At 50.0% G+C, this 20,159-nt stretch overlaps 1 protein-coding gene across 3 annotated transcripts in view; it reads left to right on the forward strand.

Moving 5' to 3' along the window:
- PALLD (palladin, cytoskeletal associated protein) overlaps positions 1-20,159 on the forward strand; it is a 279,165-nt gene that overhangs the window by 98,829 nt on the left and 160,177 nt on the right. For all 3 annotated transcript variants that reach the window (XM_072952688.1, XM_072952689.1, XM_072952690.1), the window contains exon 2: positions 16,351-16,529. In XM_072952688.1, coding sequence (XP_072808789.1) covers positions 16,351-16,529 — 179 coding nt within the window. The remainder of the gene's footprint in view (positions 1-16,350; positions 16,530-20,159) is intronic.

Raw genomic sequence — 20,159 nt, forward strand, 5'->3', positions numbered from 1 at the left:
GCCCCCGCCTGCCCACCCGCTGCCCCGGGAGCGAATCCGGTGTGAGCGGGTGCGTCATCCTCTCACGCCCGCGTCTGCACCTGCTCCGTCACCAGCCACCCTTTCTCCGGGCTGGATCTTCAAGATCCTCGCCAGGGCGTGGTCCTCTGGCCTCTGCGAGCATCGCTCCACAGTCAAAAGCGTCCTGTTCCTGGGACGCTGACTCAGCAGAGCCAAGCACTGTCCCGTAAACCGTTGCTTGGTCGTTAAGGAAACACAACAGAACTCAGCCCAAACGTGCCACATTCCACACACTCGTTTCTGCCGCCCCGCGATGCCTGCGCCCACTGGCTGAGCCCAGACGAGAGAGTCCCCAGGCTGCTGTGAACCTCCGTCACATCTCTTTGCCTCAGTGGGTCCAGTTCCAGGTGTGTCCCCTTAAGCGTAGGGGACCGCACGCTCACAGCAGTTTTCTCCAATCCAGCCCCTTCCGGTCTTGCTGGGACCACGTTTTCAGGAAGCGTGCGCCGGCCCTGCCTGCAGCGGGAAGCTCCCCGGGCCCACGAGAGTAAAGGCAGCTATTTCAAGCACATCAGCGTGTGAGGCAGGTGGAGGGGGGTGCTCTCCAAGGGAGCAGAGGTTTTGTCCACCTGGAGTCTGAGACTCTTCTTAATGTGCCTCCTGCCCACACAGCGAACTGTTCCCTTAGCTTCTTAAGAGGCTGTAACAGCCCACTAACTTTTTCTAGTCAAAGGCACCAGCCTCAACAAAGGGTGGACATGCGCCACCTTGTTGAATCCTTCTAACAACTGTACGGGGTAGAGACAAATAAAATATGGGTTAAAGGCCATAGGAGTTAAATGGTGAAACGATAATGCAGGCCTCTCTCATAGGACAATTGCCCTAAAAAGTCTGTAGAATTCAGCTTTTTAAAATGCTGCATAGGTTGGGTATTCTAATAATATCATGGGTTTTTTTTCTTGAGTTTGCCCTTTTTGTTCACTTTTAAAAAATTTTGTTCACTTTTAATAAGTTTAACCTGTGCAAAGAATATTGCTTAGAATGTTTGCTTGAAAGAAAAGAAATCACACAGGAAGCTCCAAAATGAAGAGTGAAAGTTCCCCGTCTCCCCTGCGCCCCAGCCCCTCTGCTCAGTGTAACTGAAAAACTGGAAATTTCTTGTCTGATCCCCCAGAAGCCTGCTGTTCATTCCCTGCTGCTGTGGCTTTGCTGGACAGTGTGTTTTTGACAGCTGCTTCTAACAGTACTTTTAAAATCTGCATTGTGTGGGCACTGTAATTGAGGTGTCCTTTCCTGTCTCAAGGACATTTAGGACAAGATAAATGTATTTCCCTGTTACTGGAGAAGAAACACTAAAATGAACATCCGTGTACATGTAGGTTTCATGTGTCCTGTGCCCTTGTGTGAGCCGAAATTTCCAGGCGTGAAACCACTGGGTCAGATGCCTACGTGTCTAAATGTTAGTGTTGCCAAATTCTCTTCTTAAAAGGTTACACCCACTCCTATTCTCACATTAGTTCTGCTACAGTTTTTTAATAGAGGTGCTGGGGATTGGGCCCAGGGCCTCGCGCATGCTGAGCACAGGCTCTCCACTGAGCCGTACCTCCTCCCCCTGTTCCCATGGTAGTAACAGTAATTTTCAGTGTATGGGAGTGTTAGCTTATGTTTTAAATGTATGCATTTGCTTTCAGATACTCAGCTCTCAATTGGAAAACCTCTGCCCCCAGCCTCTGCCACCCCCTCCACTTAGAAACCTGCCCCCCTGCACATATCCCAGGCATATTAATAACATTATGAAGAGCAACACCTCTTCCTTCATGTAAAGGGTGTACGTTCTGACGATGATCTTTGCTAAAGATAACAACGTCCCTACAAACAGCTTTCCAAAGATGAAGTGATGCAGTGCAGACTTGAAAACCAGATTCTGTCCCCGGGGGGGGCGATGGGAGGTGGGGAATGCCATCCCGCGGTCATGATCTAATTAGCTAAATGCAGTTCAGAGATGGATGCAAGAAGGCATAGGGTTCAAGAGCAGAGGTAATTTTTCCTGAAGTTAGGAATAAATCTATAAATCCTGGTTCTATGAACTGCTGAAGAATTACTGTGCAGGGGTCGATAAATCACTCCTACAGCTGTGTTAGAACTGTTCCGTCTCCTCAGTGTACTAGTTACAGTTACGTTATTAGGCTTCAGAGTGTTGGGCAGACTCTTTTAGCTTTTAACGTTGCCATAAAGAACCTGGCAACAGATTTAACATTTTCTTTGTAATGTCTAAGGTTAACTCTTTAGTCACTGGCCAGAAAACGTCTTTCTCTTCCTACCAGAATTTTAGAGCTAGGAAATACCTAGTCATAATGGTGGAAGTCACAGTGATGCTTTACAGGAAGAAGAGGTGAGGGAGAGGGAGGAAGGTCTACCCCTCTCCCCAGTGACACGAGGGTAAGTTCAAAAGATGAGAGGTCCTGATTAAGAATGTCCGTATATTGTGTATATTGAGCAAAAACACGCCTTTTGCCTCTTTTTCAGGAGAGGTGCTTTTGGACTGAAGTGCACAGTTTAAAATAGTCGTTCTGCATTACCACCCCAAGGGCTGGTTTTCTCTTAGTTTGGCTGTTTTCCCTCTGAGAACGGACAACACCTGATGGGACCCTCTGCATAGATGCTGGAAGGCGGGGGGTGTGGCGGTGTTGAGGAGGGATAGCTTGTGAGGACCCACACAGCGGGCAGGACCCCGGCACTGAGACGCTTCTGCAGAGAATGCAGACATGCCTGCTGGTGTTCCAATCCCAAGCGGAAGTCAGGATTTGTCTTCATTTTTTGGGTGGTAGGATTCTTCTCCAAGGAGAGCGTTGGAAAATAAGAATGATGTAAAAAATTGGGGGCAAGGGCAGGATATTCCAAAAAGTATCAATCCATTTGCAAAATAAAGTTTATGACAATCATCCTTTAGTTAAATGACAGAATTTTAAAAAATCTCTTCCAAACCCTCAAAGGAGCTTTTGCAAAATTAAATCACACCTCATTGGATTTGAATTTGAGCGTGTGATTTCCTGACGAATATTTTTAAAATGAGAGGCTCTACTTCAATGAAGTGAGGCTAACGTGAACTTCAGCAAAGAAAAAAAGGAAACTTCAGTAGAAGTCAAATTAATAATCAATGTGACTACTGACTCTGCTTTAATAAAAAGTGGGGGGGAATAAAGAAAAGAATGTGGCTAAATTTAGGAAGCATTTCTTTTAGAGGAAATGCCGTAGTGTCACGGTTGACCTGGGTTTTTGTACAAAGTGTGAAACAGTTCTTCAAAGTGTATCATGTGATGCAAACTGATCATAAACACGGAAACGTTGTAGCATTTTGTGTGCTGAAGGGAAGTTGAACAGCCAGTGCACCCCAGATAAACTATCCTAGTTAAAAATCCCCTGGAAATCTTGTTATCTTGTTTAAATTAGGCCGATCTCCTAAATGCACCATGATTAAGAGGATTGTGCTGTGCTTCAGTGTCCAGCAACCAGGCTTAGATCTTCTGTTCCATTTTCATTCATCAGCTGTCAATCGTTTCCTAAAAGAAAGGCTGTCACAGCTCCCGTCCTCATACTCTCCCAGCCAATCACCCATCTCGCCCTCGGATTCTGTCTACAAGATCCTGCCCACTGTTCTCCGTCTTCAGCAGATCTCCTGACAAGGAACTTACTAACTCACTTCTATCCATTTTATCTTTGGGCACATGAAATAATTTTAGCCATAAGAAACCTCAGGGGATTTTTTTTTAAAGTTCTTTCAAAATTGACCAAACCTAGTACATGGGCAAGTGTTTTTAAGCCCAGCTTCAAAGAACCTGGAAAAACTGGACCAATGGAACATTAAGGTGAAGGGGAGACTGTGAGATCAGGCCAGAGAGAGCTGACGGTCACTCTCCCTTGTCACAGGCAATTCTTAGGAGCCCCAGCGAGGGGCGGCCGGGGCAGAGGTCGTGTGTTCTGGACACCCCACTACACACATTGGGCTGTGGGAGTTAGACCCCTCCCAAGGCAAATCGTGAGCAGCCTCTTCCTCCCCGCACAGCACAAACACAGAGCCGTTATCAGCAGTGACATTTTTTAGATACAAAAACACATGCTTTTATTTGCTGTGCAAGCAAAGGGCCTGTTAGCATTTCCTGTCACTAGTAAATACCGTATGCTAAAGCCTCCCCCCCCACACACACTGCATAATGGTTTTAAGAGTTTCTTGTTTTGTTTCGTCTTCTACCAAGTCTTTAAGGGACTCTGAAGCCTGTTTCCACAAGCCCTGTGTTGTGCGACCCCGGGAGCTTGGGAGCCTGCGGGATGTAAGCACTAAATGGTGGTGCGTGGCAGGTGGGGGCACTGGCATCAGAAAGGCTGCTTTTTCATCATCAAAGTCTGTACTTTTCAAAGAAAAGGATTTAAGTGTGTGTCCGATCATAACATTAATTTTAACTTAAAAAAAAAGGCACCCTGTTGGAATGAAATGCCAGCGGCAGGTAACTTGCTCTGAAAACCTGAGTGCGCTGGAAAGCGCCACTGTGCACCTTGTTCAGTGGCCAAATGGCAGGAGGTGTGACTCGCCTGGCTTCCTGCTCCCACGCCCGCCGCCCCGCCCGGCCCCAGGCAGCTCCAGGACCGGGCAGGGGACACAGCTTTCCTGGAAAATGGCTCGCTTTTCTGCAGATTCAAACGTATGTATTTGCTCTGGATTGTTGGGAGGAGGGGCAGACGCTATTTTGAGAATAACTTGCGGGACTGGAATCGGAAGGGTCATCACAAAGCGGCATCTCCGGGTGTTTGAGACCGAGACTGTTCGCTGTCCCCGGAAATTGACTCCAGCGTGTCAAGACGGTTAATCCAGGTGTGTGTGTGTGTTAGAGTCTGGGGTGCGGTGCGGTTGTGTGTGTGGTCTTGTGTGTGTGTGTGTGGTTGTGTGCACACAGCGTGAGGAAAGGGCTGCTGTTTCACTGACAGGGTGGCAGGTGCAGGCCCCTGAGCGCTGCCTGCCGGCAGTAAACTTCCTTCTACACCTAACGTCTCAAGATGGAATGCTGTCTCCTTGGGAGGCCGCCCTCTGAACTGGCCGCTGGGAGGAAGACAAAATAAGAAAAGGGACGAGTAGGGGTGGGGGGCGGCTCTGATGTGGTGTCTGGGACCCTGTACCTTGCAAACCTGCGTCTGACGGGCTCGGGGCCGGGCTGGTGTGCACGTGAACTTCGCACACGCTCGCTCTGCCCCTAAGTGTTGGTGGTCCCTGGGGACCGCAGCCGCCGCGTGGCGCTCGGGACTGGGCCAGCCAGGTGCACGTGGAGGAGGCCCCGAGTCCCCCAGCCTCTGCCTGATGCTGCTGCAGCTCCTCAGGGAGGGCAGGGGAGGACGTGGGAGCCCGAGAGGGAAGCCCTTTCCCCCTCAAGGTTCAGCTTTTCCCTGAAGGGGCCCCTCAGCAGCATCCAGGCAAGAAACCAAACTGAGGGGCTGGCGGATAAACCGGGAAAGTGGGAGATGGCCTTTGGAACTTGACTTTGGGGGGATGGGTTCCTGGAGTCCCCGCCCAGGCTCCCGAGGGCAGGTTTCACCCCACGGAGTCGAGGAGGCAGGAGGACCTGCCACCCGTCCCCGCCATGGCTTTGGTCCTTGTGTGTTTCCCAACCCCGAAGTCGTCGCTGTGCTGAGTGAGCAGCTTCCAAAAGTGTCGAAAACCACAGGCTCTGACGGACCGCTCCCGCTTCTCCCCTCGGAATGTAGCCTGGTCACCAGCGTAGCCGTAGCCGATAATTACCTGCCGTCGCCTGGCAACCCAACCGCCGAAGGCGCGCCCTCACCATGTCCAGCCCCACCTCCTGCCCAGGCCCTTCCCCGGCGCCTTGAAGGCTTGCAGACGCTCAGCACACTCTTCCCGGGCAGGCAGCTCTGGAGTGACTGAGAGGCTGTGCGGGAGGACTTGTGTCCTTGCACGGATGGCGTGAGGGTTTGTGCCTGCATGACAGGAGGGCTCTTCTCCTTCGCGTGCTGGGAAATTCGCTCTCGTCCACTCTCAGGGATGAAGCCCACTAAAGCCACACGTCCAGGTTGCTTTCGCCGGATGTCTGCACATCCTGGTTTCCTGGCGCAGTCCCTGCATGTTACTGTCATTGTTAATGGAGCCTTACTCTCAGAAATGCCCCGGTGTGGAGTTCTGTGGTCACCTTGAGCGTTTTCCAAAGGGGGCGGGGAACCCAGTAACTTACTGTGTCATGGCCAAAAAAAAAGGAAAGAAAAGAAAAATCTTAAGAGTTCACAGTCAAGGAAAGTTGAGAGGTTAGCGATCAGCATTTCATGTTGACTCCTAAGAAAACAGTGTTTAAACGTAGGCTGTTAAATCCAGCACGACCAGCATGTCTCAGCGCAGGTGCCGAGTGGGACTCCGACACCAGGTCTGGGGCCGCCGGGAGGGGAGGCATCTTCCCGACGCCCCGGCAGCACTAGAAGAGGCACTTGTGAAAAGTTAGCAGCCACTGCTTCAGTACGTGTCTCGTCAGGTTAGCTAGGATCTCGGCGCTCGTCCAGCCCGGGGGATGCTCCACACCACGCTCATCCTTCAGCAGGGTTCTCGGGACACGTGTTCTGTGGTCAAGCAAGACTGAGAGCAATGCCCACCGCCAGCCCGTCTCGGAAATGCAGTGCACGCTGGTGCAGCCCAAGTTCCAGAGAGTTCTGCAGTACAGACGGGCGCTTGGCTTTGTTCAACCCAGCGCTTTGTAAACCCCTTTGGCCATGGAACCCTTTTCAGTGGGATCTACCCACTGGCTGCAACAGTTTTCCGGGAAACGTTTGAGAAGATGCCAATCTGGTTTATCCCTCGCAAACGGGGAGGCTCAAGCCCAGAGAGAGGACTGGTCTCCGGACCAGGCAGCACCGGGACCCGACTGCAGATGCCACGTCCTCATGCTCATCCTCCCTGCTGCACCCCAGATGTGGGAGCGGTTAGACCCACCCTAAGTGCTAACAGTTCCCGCAGCGCATGGGTGTGGTGTAGGCTCCCCTGAGTGTTTCATCGTCGTTTCTCAGGGACAGTGGTTAAAGACCCGCGTGCTCCTCGCGCCCGGACGGGGGCTGCCTCCTTCGGCTGGAGCAGGACAAGGCCAGATGGCTTTGGAAGTTGGGTGCGTCTGGGCTGCTTTGCTCCCCACCATGTTCTGTCCCCGTCTTGGGAGATAAAGTGACGATTAGGGGTCAGACTGCTGGATGTGAGTCTGGTTTCGTTTCAGAATCTATTTGATCATTTCCTGGGCTTTGAATTTCAAAAAGCCAGTCTACTTATTCGTCTCTTCTGGGCCATAAGGTTCCAGTACATCTGTTGTCCACACAAATTGAGCTATTGGCCCTCGAGCCAGGCGGTCATGAAATTATAGCCATAGTGAATTTAGCCAAGGACTAATTTCACTTTGGTCTGCCTATAAATCCACTCGACAGGATAAACATGGTGTGTCCTGCGGTTCATGTGAGCACATGTAAAGAATTAAGAAATCTTTGGTGACAAGACAAAACATTCTCTGTAAAACTTAATTGGTGTTTAATTGAGGATGTATGAAATGCGATATTTGCAGACGGCCTGACGGGAGCTTAGACATAAACAGGACTCATCTTGGGTGGAGGCTGCCAGTTTCGTGTCGGGGGTTCTGCGGCTCCCAGCACAGCGCGGCCCTTCCTCCAGGAGGAGGGAGCACCTAGAAAATGTCACCACTGCTGAACCACTGATGTCCCTGGGGCTTGTCCTTACCCTTTATTTCCGTTATGAAAGCACTGAAGAAACCAGTTCCTTTGTGTTCTCCGAGCACCCGCGTCGAGAAGCCTCAGGACTGCTTGCACTTAGGAAGGGGCGGCTGCAGGTTGCACTTGGGGAAAGGGGCGGCTGCGGGCTGGATTTGACATCGTGCCGTCCCTTTAGGATGACTTCCTCTGGGAATTATGAATCGGTGGACTCAAGAACCGAAAGGGAAATCTTTGAACGTAACTCGGTTCCCCATGAGTCTAAGGAAACCGCCTCATGGGAGGACGAGAAAACTCAGCTGTGGCTAAAGGTTCAGTAAGACCTCACTGCTTCAGTTAACTGACTTCCAAGAGCTACCATTTTCCTTAGCACAGCTGGAGACTAGGAGCTAAGATTCACCAATGGATTCAGCTTTATAAGTCAGGTCTGTGCGTTTTAAAAGCCACACATTTAAAGTACAGGGCACAGAAAATGTCCATGACACATAGTTGTGGTTCAAAGAAGGAAAGATACCAAAAGAAACTGTGAGTCCTAAAATATGTACTTCCTTTCAAGTGACAGTGTTGGAAGGGAGGTCACTCGTCATCTGGCAACCTGAGTGGCGCTGTGTGTGTGTGTGTGTGTGTGTGTGTGTGTTTTGACATATAGTCAGTTTATAATCTGTGCTAATTTCTGGTGCACAGCAAAGTGATGCAATCATATGTGCACATACATACTTTTCCATATTCTCGCTCATTGTAGGTTATTACGAGATATTGAACATAGTCCCCTGAGCTGTGCAGCCGTTAGTACCTTGGTATTTAGCCTAAACTGCCCGTGTCCTGTGCTGGGAAGTAGATGCTCTACTCAGCCGGTGGATTTACCAGTTTCCCTCATTTAGCAGTTGAATTTATTCTCATACAAGTTAACAGCATTCCCGGGACCTGGAGAACCACAGCGTTCTCAGCCCTCCGGGACGCAGATCCCAGCTCCGGGACGCAGTGTTGAGCCCGGCTGCCAGGTGCCAGGGTCACAGGGGCAGGAGACCAGGAAGGCCGTGTCCAGGAGCTACACTCTAGAACTGTCTCACGCTGCCCAGAATGGAAACCGTCGTGGCTTTTCCAGACGGCCACTTGCTCAGAAGCAGCTGTGCCCCCCGATGGCAGTTGTCTCCTGACCGCCGTGACCCCCAGGCAGCAGCCCCCAGCCCTGCAGCTGGCTGCGGCCGCCTGCCCCCAGCATTCGGACCCAGACCAGGTCAGCAGTTGCACATAACCTCACCTCGAAACGTAGAAAGTGAACAGTTAAATACTGCACTTTTCTGTGTGAAACACCTTCTTCAGTTTCAGTCCTGCCACATCCTGCTGGTGCCCAAATACGACCTCGAATTTCTGGCACTGCTTCATTTTTAGGCTGGAATGTTGAAAAATCCTGAGGGGAAGAAAAAGAGACCTTACGCAACCAAAAGAAATATATCTATAGTAAAACAATGCTGATTTCACAGTCCCATCAGAGGGTAATGTAAAGAAATGTGCTGTCCTGTAGAGCTTTAAACGCCACAGACTTTCCCCTGTGTGTTATAATCCTCTATGAATAAAAAGGAAAAGTCTGATTCATGAAGTCCGTCAACATTTTCCCCTCTCACAAATTTGTCTCCACCGAAGTATTCTGTCCAGAGTGAGCTGAATCTCTGCGTGTGAAGCTGTAACCAGTCTTTAAAGATTTTTGAAGCAGTAGGTGCTTCTCTGTAGTGGAAGAACCTAATTTCATTAGATGAAGCGAAGTCAGCATTTCCTTGTGGCTATCATTGGATTTTCTTCTCTGTTTCCTCCTCCTACGAGTCTCGTGAGATGGGAAACCCCGCGTCGCCAGCGTCTGCACCCTGGGCAGTCCCGGTTGGGGTTTAAGTGCAGTGAGCCCGTCAGTGAATGAGTGGATGAATGTGACCACCTCTCCCAGCTCCTTTGCGTTGTGTTCCGAACTAGTACAAGGCTGTCTTCACAGCCTGTTTATGTCCTCGAACTCTGACAACCAGTCTCTTACTCCTACGTAAGAAGCTCTTGATTCTTTTGATGGGGGTTTACCCCACACCCCGAATTTTCCAGTTTGCTTCTCAGCTGCCACCCCGTATCAGGCACACAGGTGCTTGGCGGCTCCACCAGAGATGAAAGGAAGAACCAGTAAACTGTGTCACAGCTTGTTTATGTCCCCGGTGACAAGTCTGATGAAAGACGAGACTGAAAGTATTGAGGGAGGTGAAAGTCTGACGTTGTCTGGGTTTAATTGTCTGGGTTCTTTTTCATTTCTGTCCATACGTGCCATGCCTGAATTTTAGGTACAGTGACAGCTGCTGCACAAGGTTGTCAGAAGAGGGGACGACTCCATATTTGCAAGGCAAATAGCGTGTAAGAGGCATTCGGTAAACATTAATCCTCTGTCCCTTAATTTGAATTAAATAGGTCCTTAAGAACTCTGGCTGTTCCCAAATGCGTCTCATCTCTGCATTCCAGCTGTGAGAGTGTGATCATGTGTTCTAAGCATTTTATGGCAGCAGATTAGAACTGGGACGGAAGCTGAGATTCGTCAGAGGTGCACAGCGGGTATTTTGATTTTCCGGCCCAGTGTCCTGCCCACTGAGTAAACGGCTGCGGGGTATTGGAAACGGAATAAACAAAGGTGTCCAGGTGTCCTGAGGCGGAGTCCTACCTGAGTAGACTGTCCTCCGCGTGACCTGCTTTCACTGCCGTCTCAGCCAAGCCCTCCCTCTCCTCTTACCGCGGAACAGACAGACACAGCCTTCGGGAGCCGGAGAGGAGTGAAGTGTACTGTCTAGAAAGAGACTAGGTGGAGGATGGGCCTGCGTTTACTGGCAGACTCCTGCACGGGGTGCTTTGCAAAGCCTGTCGCTCCGAGGCCCTCGGTTTCCCCGGCGACGTTCTGACCAGTCGATGACATCCGCCCAGGACGAGGAGGGGACGGCGTGTCGCACGTGCCGGGCCCCCCCGCACCTGTGCAGTGTCTGTTCCGTGGGCTTACGCTGCGGCTTGTCTTCAGCTGCTCTAGCAGCGAGAATTGAATGGAGGAAAAATTTCAGATCCATGTTGAATCAACAGACCTGACTTTTATGTCTTCTTTAAAGAACACTTGATGTTTTGAGTCCTTTGCCCGGAAGCGGATGGAATTGTGGCCTTTAAGAAATTTAAGGAAACAAAGTGACTTGAGCTCCTCCCAGCCACCTACCTGTGGCGTCAGAACGCCAGACGGCCGGGATTTCTGAGGTCGGGTGACAAGGTGATGTGTCTTTGCCCTGCTGCACAAAGGGTGGGCAGGGCTGGTTTCCCCGTCCGAGGTGTGCACCGAGAAGGTGACTCTGAGTTTCATGGGATGCCTTTTAAATGCTCTCAGTTTGAGTAGCTGAGAGTGGATAAGCATCCGCCGATGTACATCCTAAAGCAGAAACTGCTCTTGGCATTGAACTGTCTGCCTGTTCCTTTCTCTCTTCATCGTAAGCTTATTCTTCTTTATTAGTTCAGTGCATCAACGTTACTCAGGTGCAGTGAGGCCAACAGATCAGGAGGTGACCGCTACAGAAGAGACACTGTTCCTCACAGGTCCCAGGAGCAGGGAGCTCGCTGCATGCGGGGCGAGGGGATGAAGGGAAGCCCAGGTGGGTCCGGAGGCAGAGCGAGGAGGGAGATGTGGGTGGGGCCCTCACTGCGTGAGGCAGTGAGCACACCTGGACCCACGGCCCTGACGCCAGCGGCCCTGGGGCTCAGGGTGGTCCCAGTGGTCACTGCCTGGCCCTGAGAGATTAGGACAGGTGGGCCATGGCCCCGAGCGTGAGGGCCTGATGCAGAGCGCAAGGACTGGCTCTGGACCAATTAGTTTCACGGGAAAGGAGTGTGACAGAGTCACTTACTGTCTCTGGGAACCTGCCAGCCCGGGGCGGGGGTGTCAGTGTCCCCAGGGTCAGCCAGGCCCAGACGTGACAGCGTCAGGAACCCAGGCGTGCTGAGTAGTTCCCTGTGCAGACTTGGTTCTGCTTCACTGCGTGTATCCGGTCACAGGGCCAGTCCTCCACCTGCAAAACTATCCTCATGGGGGAGAAACGCATGTGCAGAGCCAGTTTCCACAGAATGTGATGAGTTAAGGACACGGTGGCGATGGAGACCCGGTGCTAAATCCACCGACGGCTCAGGGCCCAGTGCAGGTGTGTAACTGCACAAACGCCCGGCACCTAGTGTGTTTCAAAGAAGCAAAGCTTTTCATCGCTTGTGCTTTTCAGCAAATAATTTTCTACAGGACTTCTTGAAATATTTTTAATGCAGTAGTGAAATATGCCTTCTCATTTCTCCAAGAACCTCAGAATTATGAAACTGTATAGCGAGAAGGCCTCCTCTCCTCAGATGAAGCGCCTGGGCCAGGAAGACTGAGTGACTCTCCTGTGGTCACAGCTGAGCGTCCTGCTGGGCCGCTGCTGGCTCCCGTGTGCAAAGTGGCTGCAGGCGCGGCTCCAGCACATGTCTGTCTGCGCTGCGCCAGGAACCACGCGGCCCTTTCTGCTGCCGCAGGGAGCTCCCCTCTAAGTGCCTGCAGCCTCTCCCCGCCTCCCCGGTCACCCCCTGTCCTACTCTTCTTGACTACAGAGACCTGGCCACTGTAACCATGGACTTGCCCTGACAGCGTCCAAGCGGTGCAATGACTCACATTACGTGTTGCTTGGGCTGCCTGATTTGGACGGACTTAGTCTTGTCTCTGTGCTGTTCCTTCCACGTGCTACAGTCTGCAATACTTCTACAATTTGATTCATGGAAAAGCATAAGTGTTTAAAAAGCAAAGAGGAGGTCATCCCTGGGGGCTGGCAGCACCGTGTGGCCCACCGGCGCCCTTGTGGGGATCGTGAGGCGCCGTCTCAAGGACCAGATGCGCGTTTGGACTTCATCAGGAAACGCGTTTGCTGCTGGAGTCTCGTATTAAATGTGGTTCCAGGGTTTTCTTAGGCTTCCTATGATTGTCCCCAGGCTGGCACTTAGCGTCATTGCTCAGATTATAGTCGGCCTTAATTCATTTTTTTAAAAACTGCAGGATAAATATGCCAATAAGCATCATGGGATGTCGGCAGATGTCAATTGAGAAAGAATTGCAGCGTCAGAGAAGATGAATGAATGGTAGGTCAGACAAGTTAAAGAAAAAAAAATTTATTTTTTTCCGCAGGACTTCTCAGGGCCTTTAATTAAAAAAAAAAGTGAATTGCATCAAGGAGTGATATATGTCCTAGGTAGCATCTTCCAAGTCTATTTGGATCCTTCACCATCTGGTTTTTCATGGGAAGCATATTCTAAAGTAGTGAGTGGCAGATAGTAAGTATCTGTAAGGCACCAACTAAGGGCAGTTCACTCTGGGCCAGTTAAAGACCGTCTGTGTCCTGGACGGGGAAATAACGCTTAGAGGCATCAGGCCTCAAATAATGGTATAAAGAAATGGCACAGGAGATAGGAAGTGCTCTGTCATGAGTTTCAGGTGAATGAAGCTAACGTTTTTGAGCACAGAGGAGAGAGGAACAAACAAAACACAGTTTCACGGGCACTTGTGTGCAAAGGGACAGAGACACAAAACTCATAAACTCCAGTTTCCGCGTTCGGGAAGCACATCCCCTTGATGGAGAGCCGGGGCCCCAGGGTCCACACCTGACAGACCAGAGCTCCCTCACCCATGCATGCACGTGACTCCCCGGGGATCGGAGCCGACGTGGTGGGTTTGGGATGAGTGTGGAGAGCCTGCATTTCTAACAAGCTCCTGTGAGGCTGAGGCCGCTGGTCCCAGGGTCACACCTTTCCTGCAAAGTCCAGGGTGTGACTGCTGCAGGCTGGGGCCCGGGCGGTCTGTCTCTGCGGCAGAGGCAGCCACAGACACTGTGTAAGTGGAAGGGTGTGCTTGTGCCCCCAAAACCTTCATTTATAGGCCCTGAAATCTGACCTCTGTATAATTTTCATGTGTTACAAAATATTACTCTTCTCATTTTTTCCTGTAACCTTTAAAAACATTAAAAAATATTGTTAGCTCGGGCCCACAGGGAAGCAGGTGGGCTTGCCGGCTGTGTGTGCGACTGGGAGCCGGAGTTCGCAGTGTCCCCGCCCTGGGAGGGCTGGCAGAGGTCCCCCAGGAGGGCGAGTCGCTGTCCTCTCCCTTACACCTTCACCGCACTCTCCCTTGCTGCATGTTCCCTCGATAGTGGGTTCGTATCTTTTTAATGGAAAATTGAAACACTCTAAGTGACAGTGCAGACAGACAGACCCCTCTGCTGGCCCTAGAGTTGTGCAGGTGTTGTTCTTTCCATGGCCTCCAGTTTGCAAGGCGATGCCCTCCGCTCAGAGGATGCCCGACAGGTGTGTGTGTGCGGTTGAATTTAATCTGATGAAGGAGCCCTGGCTTGGCTGTGGGAAGAGAGCCGGCAGGATGGGTCAGCGCAGGCGGCATTCTCTCCTAGGGGAGAATTCCTGGGATGGAGGGCAGGCAGGCAGAACGTGAGGGCCGTCGATGCAGCAGTAAGCCCCCAGAAGTGTTTGTACAGGAACACGATAGAGCATCAATCAGGGCCACGTTGTAGGAACCAGACCACACAGCCCTGATGGGGAGCCTTTCAGGAGCTTTGACCTGGACCAGAGTCCGGAGAGAATCCGGGTTGCTGGAGAGGAACTGATCCATTCAAAAATTTGGGAGCAAGTAAAACTTAAGCCACAGTCAGCTCTCGGGGGGAGGCTCTGGACCGTGCAGAGGGATGAGCGGAGAAGGAACTGAAAGACAGCCTTGGCCAGAATGTTCTCCAAGACTTTGTGAAAACAAGGGGAACCACAGAATGCGCAGAATCAGGAAATACTGCCCTTCATTGTCTCAGAAGTGACGCACATTGCACTGAGTAGATGCTCAGGTGGCTGGTGTTTCAAAAGTTTTTTAATTCCCAAAGTCATATCTGCTCTTTTCCAAGTGTCCCAAACTTATTCTTTAACACAGTTTCTGGATTACCACACTGAGTATTAGCAGACTAGTTTGTTTTATTAACCTTATTTTCAGACTAAATATAGACACATCCCTGTATCATGCTGCCTAAATGCAGACAAGGTTAGTCTTCGGTGCTGCATTTTCAAAAAAGTTGCCAAGTCCGAAGAATTTTGTGGCAGATCAGACTCAGAGAAAACCTCTGAGTGCAGATGAAGGGCTAAATGGGCGGTTCTGTCCCAGAGGCGTCAGTCCTTTCCGGTGTCAGTGGCGCGTTCCTTTATACGGCTTTAAGATGAAATCATATCCGGGCGGGAGGGCGGGGGGTGCTGGGCCAGCTTCGTATTTTTTTGTAAAAGTCCCGTTGAGAGTTTGAGGTGCTCGGGGCAGAAGGAAAGTGTGTGAGAAGGAAACTTGGGGTGGAGAGTCTGGCCGCCCGCCACCTCCCCTGCGGGGTACGGTCCTCTGGGAAGGAGCGGGCTGACCGGCGGTGAGTTACAGCTGCCCCTCCGCGTCGGGGAGGCCGGGTGCGCTGCTGGGGGGGGGCGGTCTCTGAACAGCAGAGACGTTGGAGGCCGTCAGTCTGCTCCCGCCCGGCTGACCCGATCAGCAAGCGCACTGCCGCCGGCGGTCTCCACCCTGACGCTCCATCTCCCTTAAGACGTCAGGTGTTTTGAGCGTGATTCTTCTGTTACATTTATATTTCCCTTTAGGTGAGAATAATAGATAAAACTGTAATAGATGCAGGAGGCAGTTATAATAAAACATTAATTTTATTTTATCTATTTATTTTAATTTATTGAAGTATAGTCAGTTTACAAGTGGTGTCAGTTTGTCGATTTCTGGTGCACGGCAGCATGTCTCAGTCATACATATACATGTGTTCTTTTTCATATTTTTTCATTATAGGTTATTATAAGATATTGAATATAGTTCCCTCTGCTATACAGTAGAAACTTGTTGTTTATCTATTTTGTATATAGTGATTAGTATTTGCAAATCTCAAACTCCTAATTTATCTCTTCCCACCCTCTCCCCTCCAGTAACCGTAAGATTGTTTACTACGTCTGCAAGTCTGTTTCTTTTTTGTAAATGAGTTCATTACTGTCTCCTTTTTTTCTTTGTTTAGATTCCACTCATGAGTGATCTCATATGGTATTTTTCTTTCTTTTTCTGGCTTACTTCACTTAGAATGGTGGTCTCTAGGTCCATCCATATGGCTGCAAATGGCATTATTTCATTCTTTTTTATGGCTGAGTAGTACTCCATTGAATAAATGTACCACAGCTTCTTTATCCAGTCATATGATAAAACATTTTTGTAGGACACTTTGGATTTCTGTCCCTTTCGTATTGTAACTGTCATGGTCTTTCCAAGTTGGTGATGTCTGTTATCTCCAGGTTGATAAAATGTCCAAAATGCTTTAGGAAGCCTGTGGGAATTGTCTAGCCATTAATTTCAGGGTCTAAAAATGTGGGGGTTCCATCAATAACACTGACACAGATTGTTTTAATCACAGAGGCCTCTTACTCCCCTGTGTCTCACCTTTCACTCCTGCTTTGTTATCTTACACGTCTCCCTTTCCTTCATCTCTCCTGTGCTGCGACCCCCGGCGGCAGATGGTTCTGTGAGGGGAGAGAGCTTCACGACAGTCCTGATATCCAGATCCGCTGTGCAGGCGGCGACCTCCACACGCTGGTCATAGCCGAGGCCTTCGAGGACGACACTGGCCGCTACACCTGCCTGGCCACGAACCCCAGCGGCTCCGACACTACCTCCGCCGAGGTGTTCATTGAAGGTGCGTGGAGGTGCAGGGGGAGCGGGGGGCCGGCCCATCGCTTGGGAACCCGGGGCTCCCAGGGACCCGCTTCCCAGCCCAGATGGCATCTCCCTCGTGAGCCAGACCTCGTTTGTCCGAGAAGCTTTATAAGTAAACCGACCAAGTCTGACACGTTCACATGCATCAAGAATGTCTAATATCAACATTTGTTCCTTTTAATTTAAAACATTTCAGCCACGTTAATTTAAACTGATTTATGATACTGTATTAAGTATCCAGCTTTTTTGGGGTTTCTCTGGTGGATGAAGAATGGGCAGATGTTGAAATACTACATCCATCAACCAAAGTTAGACACTCAGTGATTTAGGAAATCATTCATGGAAATGTTAGATAATTGAATATATTTTATGGTCTCATTTTTTTGCAATTCTAGCATTTTTCCTCTTTTGTTGTGACTCTGTGATTCCTGCTACATGGACCATGAACTTGCCATCACTAGGGGAAAAACTTTCTGGAATCAATGTTGCAAATCTGGAACTTCCAATTTATCCCTCCCCCTCTTCCCCCAAGGAACCACAAGAGGGTAGAATATTCCTGTTGTTCTAACACTTCATTTTTTGACATGACTCAGCCCACAGGGAACTGGAAAACTTGATACCAGAGTCTACCGCTTACATTATCACTGCATTTCCATCAGTACCGATAATTTAAGTTACCAGTGTCTTAAGTACCACAGTGTTCCTTTGTCCCTAAAGCTATAAATTGATGAGGACCCTATTAATCGCTTGCATTTCAAAGTAATAGTTAGAATGTAGAAAGAAAATGAAAATGCTTGAAGTCCCCATCCCCTTCATCTTCATCTTTTTACTGATTTTTTTTACCGTTTAATAGCACTGAATTTCTTTATGATTTAAAGTAGAAAAAGCAAGATGTGAAGCATTATTCATAGCCTTTGCAAGAACTGACAAGGAGAATTTAGTTTTAGTAGAACTGTTTACTGCGGACTAAAAGTACTTGCCTTTACTGTCAGTGAAAGGGTCCCTGTGTTGTCTGTGAAAGCCTCTGTGAGCTTGTCCTGTTAATAAGCGTGAGCAAACCTTCCGTGTGACAGCTGGTTCTGGGGGCACTTAAAGTGCACACGTGTGCGTGTGTGTCGTCTGAGCCCCGCTGGAAGCCTGCGACATGTTATCAGGCTCCCTTTTACCTACGGGGACACTGAGCCCCGAATGGTGGCAGGGACTCGTTCCGAGTCAGTCCAGGCTTTGAGCCAGACGGGCAGGCTCCCGGGCCTCTATTCTGCTGTGCACACGTGTTTCAAAGTGCTTAACAGGAAGAGTGCGGCAAAGCGAGTTTTAACATTTAACTCGTGTGTGAGCAGCAAGCATTACTCACGCGCGGGCTGTGGAGCAAACTTCTTGAAGGAGTTTAGAATACAGTGCAGGAAAGTTATACTTACATTAAAAAAACCCCCAAAAACCTGTTTGCTAATGATGATCAGATTTGACTCCCAAAATCAAATTCAGATAGAGCCACTTAAAGTTAAATGCTTTTATTTGCCTTCAAGGTTGCTAGAAACTCGGCAAACTTTCGTGTGGACCATTTCTGTACTGCAGAACTTACATCATGTCAGGGTTAAGTGATAGTCTGTCAGCTCGATTCAGCCAACATTGACTGAGGCCTTACTATGTGCCAGATGATGTGGGTGCCATGTGGGTGCAGATGTGAGGAAGACAGTCCCTGCTATCCAGGGAAGCCCCAGGGAGGGGAAGGTGTAGCTCAGTGGTTGAGTGTGTGCCTAGCGTTCATGAGGTCCTGGGTTCCATCCCCAGGACCTCCATCAAAAAAATAAATAAATAAACCTAATTGCCTACCCCCCTCAAAAAACCCAAATAAATAAAAACAAAAATATATTTTTAAAAAATTAAATAACTAAATGCTGTCAAGAGCCTCGCGGACTGCTGGGCACACCATTGGGCAGCTCCCTTCCTGGCCCCATCTTAATCCTTGGGGTGTGCTATCGTGATGACTGAGCAGTGGCAGCTCCGGGAGGACAGTGCGGAGCAGGCCCGGGCCGGCGGTCACAGACAGAGACCAAGAGAGGATGGGGCAGGAGCGTCCTGGGAGACTGGATGATTACTGAAGGTTCAAACACGGGAAAGGCGGGGAGGGGGCTCGCAGTCCCTTTGGATCTGCGTCCACAGCCCCCTTGGAGCCTCCTGGCACCCTGTGCCCCCACCCCGCCCAGAGCCCACCCCACTTTGTGCTGTCCCATGTCACTCACCATATGTCGTGTTTGTCTCCACCTGTGTCTCCCAGGAGCCGTGGCTCCCCAGGGGCAGGGAGGGGTGTGCGTTCTCTGTGGGTTCCCCCCACCCTGTGGGATGTGCACCAGCAGCTTATTCAACACTCTGGGCTGTGGCTGCAGGACACACTGTGGGTAGAACAGAAAATCGGGTTGGAAATCACGAAAGCCAGGAAATTGCAGACTTTTAATTTACTCAGGTCATCTAAGTGGGGTTTTTTGTTTGTTCTTTAAACAGGAAAGTTGTATTATAGGAAAATTAACCCGACATAGATGCAGACAAAGATGAGAGGAAGTTGGGGAGACTCGGCGGGCCTGTTATGTTGTGATGGTCCGGACGAGGTGGTGGTTGCAGAAATGCACAGGAAGGACTGCAGACATCCCACACAGGACCGTCTCAACATCAGCAAAAGCTGGAACTCCGCAGCAGTGTGTCGTTACAGACACTAGGCAGCCAGCCAAGGGAATTATGTAGACGTGTATGAATTCTCAACGTATCAATAGGAACAAATTGCAAAGAAAGCATATAGTGTGGGCCCGTTTGTACAAACATGGGCATAAATATACAGTCACACCCTCAGCCCCAGCCATCCGAGGTCAGCTGCGGTCCGAAAATACTAAATAGAAAATCCCAGAAATAAAAAATACATAAGGTTTAAAGTTGGCGCTGTCCTGAGCAGCGTGATGCAATCCGTCGCCCGCGGCTCCGACCCGCCCGGGACGTGAACCAGCCCTCTGTGTGTGGTCACCTGGCGGCATCTTGGGGGTCAGGCTGGCCGTCAGGTGCCCCCTGTTTCACTGAAAATGGCCCCTAAGCCCCAGAGGAGGGAGGCTGGCGGTTCGGATGCGCCGATGAGAAGCAGTGAGAGCCTTCCTCTCGGGGGAGGGGGGACGTTAGTGAGGAAAGTGAAGAACCAGGCGCTGCGGCGGCTCAGGTCACTGTGAGAACAGACCTTCTCTCCGTGAAGTTGGGAAGAAGGAAAAAGAGATTTGTGATCGTTCTGGTGTCTCACCTCAAACTCTGCAAATTACCGCCGCAACCGCCGCAGGGCGTGGTGCGTGCTTAGTTAGGGCAGGAAAGGCGTTGAATTCATAAGTGAGGTATTTTGAGCGGGAGAGATCATGGTCACATGACTTTGTTAATTACGTTGTTGTGTTTGTTCTTATTATTAATCGTTGTTGTTAAACTCTTACTGTGCCTAATTTATAAATTAAGCTTTATCTTAAATATGTATGTATAAGAAAAGTACTATTTGTGGGGTTTGGTACTATCCAAGGTGTCAGGCATCCACCTGGGGTCAAATGGGAACCACTGTATGTTTGTTAATACGTTCAGTTTATCTGAA

Source organism: Vicugna pacos, chromosome 31 (assembly GCF_048564905.1).
Source record: "Vicugna pacos chromosome 31, VicPac4, whole genome shotgun sequence".
Classification (NCBI taxonomy): domain Eukaryota; kingdom Metazoa; phylum Chordata; class Mammalia; order Artiodactyla; family Camelidae; genus Vicugna; species Vicugna pacos.